This window comes from Chelon labrosus (assembly GCF_963514085.1).
Source record: "Chelon labrosus genome assembly, chromosome: 10".
NCBI classification, from domain to species: domain Eukaryota; kingdom Metazoa; phylum Chordata; class Actinopteri; order Mugiliformes; family Mugilidae; genus Chelon; species Chelon labrosus.
The window spans coordinates 6,665,414-6,675,682 of NC_140360.1; the positions used below are offsets into that span (position 1 = coordinate 6,665,414).

General features: G+C 43.8%; 1 protein-coding gene across 2 annotated transcripts; it reads right to left on the bottom strand.

The window, feature by feature from the left end:
• Nucleotides 1-107: 107 nt before the first annotated feature.
• LOC311494031 (alpha-1,3-mannosyl-glycoprotein 4-beta-N-acetylglucosaminyltransferase C) lies at nt 108-9,813 on the bottom strand. 2 transcript variants are annotated; one of them, XM_084552873.1, is made up of 5 exons: nt 9,683-9,813; nt 5,776-5,868; nt 5,416-5,566; nt 1,775-2,029; nt 108-1,691 (listed from the first exon to the last, which is right to left on the bottom strand). In XM_084552873.1, exons 2-5 carry the CDS (start codon nt 5,863-5,865, stop codon nt 796-798), a joined length of 1,392 nt encoding a protein of 463 aa, XP_084408999.1. In that variant the 5' UTR covers nt 5,866-5,868; nt 9,683-9,813; the 3' UTR covers nt 108-795. The 2 variants fall into 2 exon arrangements, with proteins under 2 accessions (XP_084408999.1, XP_084409000.1); XM_084552874.1 differs by lacking the exon at nt 9,683-9,813 and having other exon boundaries at nt 5,776-6,605.
• Nucleotides 9,814-10,269: the final 456 nt, after the last annotated feature.

Below are 10,269 nucleotides of genomic sequence, written 5' to 3' on the forward strand. Positions count from 1 at the left end.
ACGGGGGGGGGGGGGGGGGGGGGGGGGGGGGGGGGGTCGGCGTCGATACCTGCAATAGACGAAAGGGTGTGACAACACCTCTTGGAGGAGACCGACCCCTGCAGCAGACGAAGGGATGCAAAAGGGGTGTTCCTCTGGTATAAATGTTTAGGTTCCCCCACATTCGGGGTCTTGCTTCACCTTTTGACCGCTCGCTTTCTTTGCAAAGACAATAAAATCTTGTCGGCCGGGCAGAAGTCTCTATTTCATTCTTCACCAGCGGCAGAGGAAAAACTTCCACAACGGTGTCTGTGTCAGGCTGCATCCTGCTGCCATCAAGGAGGGTCATTGCTATGGGGTGGTGGGTGCCTGGTCTGGTCTGGTCTGGTCTAGGTGGGTGCTACATGTCTAAGTAACATCCACACCAATGAATGCCAGGTCCTAAAGTTTCCCAGCAGAACATTGAATTGTCACAAGATGGTTAAAGTTATTTACTTCACCTGTCAGTGGTCATAATGTTATGCCTGATCGGCGTACAAAGCAACTATTAAACACACACACACAGTCACACACACATATTATGTTTGATTGCTTATGCCCGACTAGCCGTTGTAAATCCTTCCATTACGTTGAAGACACCCGTGTAATCTGGTTTTCTTCAACCTGTCAGCAGCTTCTCACGGTTTCTTCGAGCACACGTTGACGTTGCATAAAAGTTTATAACAGTTTAACAAGGCACAAAAGTCATGTCGTCAGTTTGCATACCAAAAAAAAATAAAATAAAAATCTGTCCGGAGGTAAAATGAACATTAATGTTTAGCTTGGAGGTGTACTCTGCTTCGTTGTGATCCTGATTCTCTGAATGATCACCCAGTCCTTCTGCGTAGCTGTGACTTGTATCCTGAGACAAGAGGACTCGGAGCCGTACTTTTTGTCCAGGTCCTGCATCTGAAACCTGCCGTTCTCAATCGCTCCCACTGGCTGGAACTCCTTACAGCTCTTCTCTTTGTCCGCGACAAGCACGGTGCGGCCCAGCGCGACCTGAGCTGACTCCAGGAGGTCTTTACCCCCTGACCCTGTTTCTATTAATATCCCCGTTACTACTTTAGGCTCCGTGAGCACCACAGTCAGATAACTTCCCTGTTCTGGCGCGCGTCCCCAGAAGAATCCCTCCCCGGCGTCCCAGGCAAGTTTGGGTGCGTGGGTTTTGTACGTGGACATGTTGGAGTAAACTTCAGCTGAAGGGTTGGCATAAACGCCCTCCTCAAAGTCCTTGTCCTTGAGTTTGTTGTACGTCCCTTGGAAGGAGGAGAAAGTCCCCATGTGCTGGAACAGAGAGGGTTTGAAGATGATTGACTCCTTCTGCGTCATCAGCTCTCGGAAGTGAGACATTAGCCAGTCACACGGCATCTCCTGGTAGAAGAGGAAGAGGAAGCGGGCCAGGAGAGGAAGGTGGGCTGATTTGTAGAGCTTTCCAATGTAACCGAGCTGGGAGAATTCCAACATTGCCCAGGTGGGCTTCTTTGCGTTTCGCTCGTCGATGCGTGTTTTAATGGTTGTAAGGAAGTTTTTTGCAGATGAAATGTCGTCCTCCAGCTGAAGGTAATACTGTCCAAGACCTGCACTGTAGTGGATCAGGTAGGAGTAGTCCACATTCTGCTTGGAGCGGAACGTCACCCGATCCGGGGCGTCGTTGAAATTCCTCTTTATCCCTGCAAGAGACCCGGACTCAGTATCACAACAACGACGACGACCAAAATAAGAACACATTTGGGGAATCACACGTGTGCCGCACCTGTAAGAGGAGGGTACCACTCCTCAGAAACGTGGATGACCAACAGCTGGCCTTGTTCCAGCTGCGGGGCGAAGGCGGTTTTAATCTCCCTCACTGTAGTGACCCTCCACGCCACGTCAAAATCCGCCAGCAGCACTACCACCACCATGGAGGAACACTCTTCAGGAGACGACTGGGAGAAGATGGACTGCAAGGTGGGAACTAGATAGTTGCCCTTCTTCCTCTTCACCGACGATAACCCGATAGACAAATACCCTACAGCGAGAGAGGACAGAAATGGTGACGACGGGGTTTTATATCAGTGAAACGACAAGAAATTCTGTCGTCTGTGAGGACTACACTTTCAAGTGCCTGATCCTAAAGAAGCTGAAAGCCTCTCTAAGTGATAAGGGTGGCGTGCGCATTCCTATAAATATTGAATTATGTTATTAACATTAATATTAATGGAATGTTAATGCAAACTGCATTTCTTTTTTTTTGCAAACACGTGCTTAGGTCATGCACCTTCTGTCATTATGAAATCAACCCAAACAGTAGTTTAGAAAATCAGCGAGTGATGAACGCAGCAGCAACACTGTGGAAATCAAGCAGGGTCTCAAGTGCGGTCGTAGTAAATCATTTTACCCTGTGGAGGCGCTGTGGTGTAGAAACTGCCAAAAAATCCCAAAAGAAGCAGAAGAGGAAAGGAAGCAGAAACAAGCAGAAATGGATAAAGAAGCTTCAACGTCCTGCCGGACCAAACAAGCCCAAAGCCTTCTGCATTTAATGTCTATGTGAGGTATGAACTGAGCAGGGAGCTTTCTGAGCTGCGTATATGTTAATAAGAGCAATGCAAACTGATATATGTTTGTAAAACAGAGTAAATATAGTGGGATTCATATGTGTTAAAGTGGGTTTAGTGTAGAAATCATGCGATTCATTGACAGCCGTAGTTTTGAAGCATCATATTTAACCTCCTTACCACCTCAACCCTCAATCTACACAAGTTGGTTGTTTCAACTTCTGATTATCCACTGAAAACCTGATGCAATGTGTAAATATTTTTTGTATCATAACATATTTGTCTGCCTTATTCTATTTTTTGTATCTTTTAGTATCTTGCACTGTTGTTCCCTGCCGCTGTAACACCCTAATTTCAACACGGGGATGAATAAAGTCTTATCTTATCTTATCCTTAGGCCCTGCAGTAGGCATCAGACTGTGCCATTATAGATCAACTGGGTCCTCTGACAAGGAACACCATCCTAAAGCTCTTACCTCACCCACACGGAAAGAACCTACATGAGGATATATGGGCATATATGAAACCTATATGCAGTTTATCTGTGCATATATATGTTATATATGCACATATATGATAATATATATGCCGCATATATGTAGCATATATATGGCACATATATATGTAGCATATATATGTGCCATATATATGCTGCATTTAGGCCAAATTCAGGTGCATATATGTGCATATACAGGGCTCCTATATTCCTTCTTTATATCCACATATAAGCCCTATATGTACATACAAGGTATGTCTCCTATATAGCTCATATACCCAGTGGCAGGTGTCATACCTATTGTGTAGCTCATATCTCACTTATGCAACTGTTATACATGATGCCTAGCTCACATTTTTTATTCTCAAGGTAATAACTGCATATTTGTCCAAAGTCCCTTACAAGAAAAAAAAAGTAACGTATTGGATTCATAGCTATTGCTTTTTTTTCATAGCTTCTTTTTTCGGTATTTATACTGGCAAGCATTTCACTACTCTGCTGCTCCCAAGGAAGTTTCTGAACTGTTCCGCCGGAAGCGGAAGTTACCGCCCCCTCTACAGCAGCGGCTTAGCAGAAGCGGCAAAGATAAACAGCGGCTAGCGGCTGGGAGCAAACATGGCGATATCACCCTCGGACATCTGTTATGTCCTGCTTGGACAGAGGGTGGGGATAGAGGGGCCCATAGTATTTTGGCCCTTGACTGTGTCCGCAGTTTTTCGGTTAAAGATTTTTTTGGAAGGGACTGAAAAGGAAGCCGAGGAGCACTTAGTGGAATGGAGGAAAGGCCGCAGACCTTGGCCGGTACCTTTTATTTGTTTGTGTAGGCCATGTAGCTGTGGATTTTAATAATTTTATAGGTGAACATATAGGTGCATATATATAGGTGAAATATAGGTGAACATATAGGTGCATATATATAGGTGAAATATAGGTGAACATATAAGTACATATATGGAGTATATATATATAAGTGAACATATAGGTACATACATGTACATATAATATATGAAAACGGCCAATTTTATGTTTGTCACATATATTCAAAACCTATATTAGAACCTATATGTTTATATAGGTTCTTTCCGTGTGGGTATGGACGTTTAAATGTCATCCAAGCAAAAAGATGTTATTTTTGTGTGGATATCCACAACATGTTTGCTAAGTGGTTCATTCAGACCAAATTCAGCCACGTCACGTGCGAAAATGTTTAGGAGCTGTGTCAGTTTTTGCATTGAAATTGCCAATTATCTCATCTTAAGAACAGTTGTTGCTGTGTTACGAGCAAACAGCAAGCAACACGACATTACATATCACCGGCTAATAACAAGCAAACAAACAACAATAACCAACTGTCAACACGTGAAGGTCCACGAACGGCACCTTTACCCCTAACGCTATGAGGACACGCCAAAAACTAATTCTCACAAGGAACTTTACAGCATGATAATCTGTGCAGGATTATGATAGATAAATTGCCCCCCGGGGACAAATAAAGTTTTCTGAATCTGAATAATGTGTAGTCTTAACTTTGCAACATGTTTTTCCATCAGTAGATTTTTTCTTCCCTGATGTTCACGGGCTCAGATTGTGAAAGAGTGGTTCAGGGAGCATGAGACATCATTTCCACGCATGGATTGGCCACCACAGAGTCCAGACCTTAACCCCATTGAGAATCTTTGAGACGTGCTGGAGAAGGCTTTGTGCAGTGGTCAGACTCTCCCATCATCAATACAAGATCTTGGTGAAAGATTAATGAATGCAACACTGGATGGAAATAAATCTGGTGACATTGAAGAAGCTGAAACAATACCACAGAGAATGCTAAAAGCGGAACGACGAATATTAGAGCGAGTTTTTTTGGCCAGGCAGTGTAATATATATACAGGAAGGTACGATAATGAGCACTTACATTAATAACATGGAGTTATCTTACAGCTGTGACCAAGCAATTTCCCTTGTGAACGAATGAAGTCTGCCTAAGTACTATTTGCTTGTTGTTGACTTTTGCCTGACTCCACGTGGAGATCACCGTCAGAAAGTGTGTGCTAAGACTGTCCACGCACCAGGGATCCAACCGCCAACCCTCTGGTGCGTGGACAACCCACTACACCTACTGAGCCACAGACGTTGTTCCAAGATGGTTAAGAAAAATTAATCAAGATACGATGATCATTTGGGCAGGAAGTGGGATATAAATGAAAAGGTGAAACACACACAAAGAATTAAAATGTCTTTGTTAATATTCCAACAAACTAAACTAAATTTAAAAATTGAAACCAAGTCAATGAGTTGCATATCTTCAGCAGACTCCTTCTGTGACAAGACCGCAACCACTGCACCAAAAACAAAAAAAGGACAACTCACTTTGTTGGGTAGATGGTGCACCGGCAAGCAGCTTATAGGACACATTTAGGTGCACGTAGTCCCCCTGTTCGACCCAGGACTCCTTTTTAATCAGCCTCTCTGCTTGCCAAGTTAACTCATGTGGAGGTTGTTGAGACGAGCTCCCCAGACCCTGCACGGAAAAAAACGAACAAAAACAAAAAACCACAACACATATAATACGCAAATCTATGTTGTCCAAACACACTGCAGATCACATAAGGGGTTTCTTGTAGATGACAGATTAAATCAGGTTTGCATGTGCATGCTTTGTTTGCGCCTAGCGGGCTGAGATGTGACATATTGTGGTCATTGTACGTGTATGTGCGTGCGTGTTCTTACAGCCAAGTCAGACTGGTTGAACAGGTACAATCCCACGACGAGGAGAAGCACTGCCACGACGGCATTCTTCTTCTTCGAGTGTCGCCGCATTTCCTATCACGTACACGGACAAGCAAAACTTTAGGCCGGCGTGTAACTCAGTCAGTACAACAGTTAATAATTCAGCAGTTCAACAGTTAATGAATGTTTCAGTAGGCTGAGGCAGAGGTTATTGTGTGGGTATTGTGTGACCCAATTCTCACAAAAAAAAAACCAAAAAACCTGTTTCCTGCTTACAGCCTAATCTACAGATGTTTAGATGTTTAACCTATAGAAGTGCGTCAGATGCTCTAGACATTAAGATCTAGTGAAACACATTCACTGTGGCTATGCTAAAAAGTTAAAATACATAGATACTTTATTCATCCTGTGGGAAATTCGATAATAGTAATAATAATATTAAAGAAAATACGGCATTCTGAGTTGTTCCCTCTGTATCTTATTCTACGCTGCATCTGCCTTTAGTCATGACTGAATCAAAAGTTATAACAGTCTCGAATACCACATCCTAGCTGTATGTATAAAAAAAAAAAAACCACACCACTAAATTAAAATACGACCGCACAATTCTCCTTTAAACCTGTGACAAAGAATTTCCAGTCCATTGTGACCAACTGTTTAAATAAAGTTTCCTAATTGCTAATTCTTTTTGGCCATCACCGCATTCATTTGTTCCTTTATTCAGTCTCTCCCTTGCTAGGTTATTATTCTTCATACTATTACTATTGTTTCTGTCTATTATACTATATGCACACACTTGTGGGTTCATTAGCTACACATGCGCGTAGGTGTAGGAGTGTGTCTGAGAACGTTTTTCAGTCACGTAAATCGTGGGATACATAAAAAAAGAAAAACCCCCGAAACACTCATCTGTGGCCACTTTTAAAATGACTTGAAAACACCGGTGGAGAGTTGGGGTTTAAACGTGAACACCAACGCATGGCTAGCGTCTATAAACGTTGTTAGAGAATAATTTCACTTCCCTATAGATAGTTTAATGTTAGATTACTGCTGGGGTCAGTTATCTGCCCTATTGTCTCTTCAATCTCACTCTCTGGCTGTTTACAGACACAGCTGTAGAGATTTTAGATGATAACGCCCTCCGTCACTGGAGGACACTTTGTATTTCCTAGCTGGTGTGAATCCTTGTCTTCATGTTTATGCGCTACAGCCAATTGGATGTTAACACATCTCCCCTTTGCTGCCTCGGCCCACTAGCCTGACGAGCCAGACCCACATTAAATATAGGGTCTGGGCACCCTCCATAGACGGGGCTCAACCGGAGGGGTGGGATAAACGGTTGTCTTTCAAACTCCCTCTCCACGCAATAGGATAGCGCTACAACCAATCAGAGCAACGAAGAAGGTGGCGTAGTCAGAGCGACGGAAAAGAGAGTTCCTTGCATGTGTTGTGGAAAAACCTTACCCTAATAGATATCAAATAGTTCTTGTTGCATCCTGTTTTTTTTTTTTTATGAGTTTGCCTACAGGTTGAGTTTCTCCTGCATTAATCATTTTAAAGCTGTGGATCAAACTTTTGTCGTATCCGGTTGGAAAAACTCCAAATACATCCTTCTTTTTGTAAGAACGACCTCAGTGCAGTTTCTTGTTCCTTTCTCAGAGAAAAGCTTAACTTCAAGTCTTTCAGAGCGGCGGCCAAAGCCGACTCGAAAGAAAGTTGTTCGCTAGCAGCAGCCATCGCTCTGGTAGTTCTAGCAGGACGGGGAATTCACGCGTAATTCACGGAACTTATGGTCGCAGGTCAGTCGTCATCGTGTTAAGCCCGCCCACCGACTCGTGATTGGCCTGGTCCATCTTGGATTTTTCGAAATCTCAAGTCAACGGAGAGTAACTGGACTGACCCTGGAAGCAAATGTAATTTGCTGCCGCTAGGGGCGCGTCTAGATTCTAGGCTATCGGCCCACCTTTCTAGTATAAGAATCTGAGCTTTACTGTTTGACCCTTAGAATTGAGGTGGACTCATGCGCTTATGTTGTGATGACGAATCTTCTGTTCTCCTCGTATACAAGCCTAAATAAACTCCTTCAGCACAAGACATACAGGACTCTGGTACTTCTTCTTCTTCTTCTTCATCGGCATCACCGCAAATTCCTCCCGAACAAACGTGAAGATACTTACATGTTTTTTTAGAAGGGATTATTAGAAGGGTTATTGAATTTACAACAATTATTAATTTTTATTATCTTGTATTGCAGAACCACAAACTGCTTCTTCCGATATTTATATATCAACCAGCTCTGACCCTGTTCCAACGTCACCTGATGGTTTTTTACTGCCGTTGCGCAAGCGTTATCTTTCCCCTTTGTCTCTCTGCGCTGGGTTTATGGCCCGTTTCCAATCTCCAATCGACAGGTGGGAAATGTGTGTGCGTGCCAGGCGTCCCATGAGCGAGCCACCGCATTGAAAACCACCTTCCTGACACTGTGTGGGTCTCCGTTGTCGCTTCCAAAACAGTTGTGGCTCATTAGAGAACGGACATGGGAACTTCACATGGGCATGGGTGTCTGGCAACAGAATGATGTTGGGAAGTGGGAAGGGAGGGGAATCTGTGGATCATCCCACAGGTACTTGATCATCAGTTTGGGATCTAGTGAATTTGGAGGCCAGGTCAACACCTTGTGCTGTTCTTCATGTTTTTCTTTTTTTTGAGTTGTTCCTAAAGCGTTTTTGTGTGCGTGTCTGTGTGAGGCTGCATCCTGCTGGGGATGGCTGCTGCCATCAAGGAGCGTCATTGCTATGGGGTGGGGGTACCTGGTCTGGTCTAGGTGGGTGCTACATGTCTAAGTAACATCCACATGAATGAATGCCAGGTCCAAAAGTTTCCCAGCAGGACATTGAACTGTCACAAGATGGTCAATGTTGTTTACTTCTCCTGTCAGTGGTTTTAATGTTGTGGCTGACTGGTGTACATATCTGTTGTATTTTCACATGTTGCTTTTTAAGATTAGCCTTTTATTTTGCATTATTTATCTGTTTTATATGTCGTTTGGCGTGTACTGTGGCACTGAAACACCTTTCCTCACTGTGTCCGTACAACAATAAACCCTCGCAGCTGCTTCTTACAAGGTCAGACTGGAAAGGATATCTGCATAGTCTAGGAAATCCCGTTTTAAAACAAATAAAAAAACAGTCCGTGGCGTGGCTTAATGTCTTTCCAGACTGTTCGTCCTCCGCCAGCACAGACACACACACACACACACACACACACACACACTGTTTTGTCAACAAGTACCGAGGCTGACACTTATTATTATTATTACAGGGCGGCTGGCTTTTCTCTTCTAATTTTAGTCTAACCCAGATATCGTAACGGATTTTCAGGGCAGGTGTGTCTGTAGAGAGGATGTTCCGGCTTTTTTTCCAAAATAAATAAATCACATTATCAGTGGAAGTCTTTATGATAACGTTTTTTTTTTATTATTATTTTTTTTTAATTAAGTCTACGTTTATTATAGGACAACAAACATACAATTATAATAAACCCATACACGGATACACTCGTGTCCCGTGTGAGCAGGGTTAGTTATTAAGAAAATAATTACGGCTCGACTAATTAAGTTAGCGGAGCAGCTGTGTAGCCCGGTAACGGCCGTTCTAAACGGCCGTTTGTAACTGCGCTCAACCGTCGTCTCAGCTCCGTTAACTTAACCCCCCTAACGGCTAACGTTCGATTGTCACCAAAAAAAAAAAAGCCGCTGCGCATGATTTTTATCCGTGTAAAAGACTCAAATTACCTCCTAAATAATACGATTTAAACGATATAGAGGAGAGATATAGAAAACTGTATGGTGAAGATAAACTACGTTAGCGGTAATCGGCTGAAACTTTAGCCCGAGACGCTCACTCACCTCCCGGCGTCGGAGCTCCTCCGGCGCGGCGGCTCTGCTGCTTCAGTTAACGGGTTTGCGACTCGTTAAAAGTCGTAAACGGCTGGATAAAACCAACGCTGACACTTGTACGCAGCGGTAGTAGTAGCAGTAGTGAAGCCGGGGGGTGGTGGGGGTGGTAACCGTGACTGCGTGCCGCCACCGCCACCGGTAATACCACATTCTCCTCGACCTAAACCTATGCGCAGCTCTTTTCTCCGTCGAAATGGGGCGTGAGTACCGCGGAGGAGGCTGGAGAGGAGGGGAGAGGTCGGGGACCAGGTGGCCGCCGTGCTGCCTCTGTCAACCAGGTGTGTCGTCACCGGTGAGTAAAAATCAAAGCGCCTCCCTACAAACAAAAAAACACCACCCATTTTTTTTTTTACATCAAGCTGATGCACAAAAAACAACCAGCTTCTGTAATAGTCTAATAATAGCCTGTTCAGTTACTTATAAATACACAGATCAGGCATAACATTATGACCACCTTCCTCTTATTGTGTAGGGCTCCATTGTTGCCTCCTAAACAGTTGTGACTCATCAGAAAATGGACATGGGAACTTCTGAGG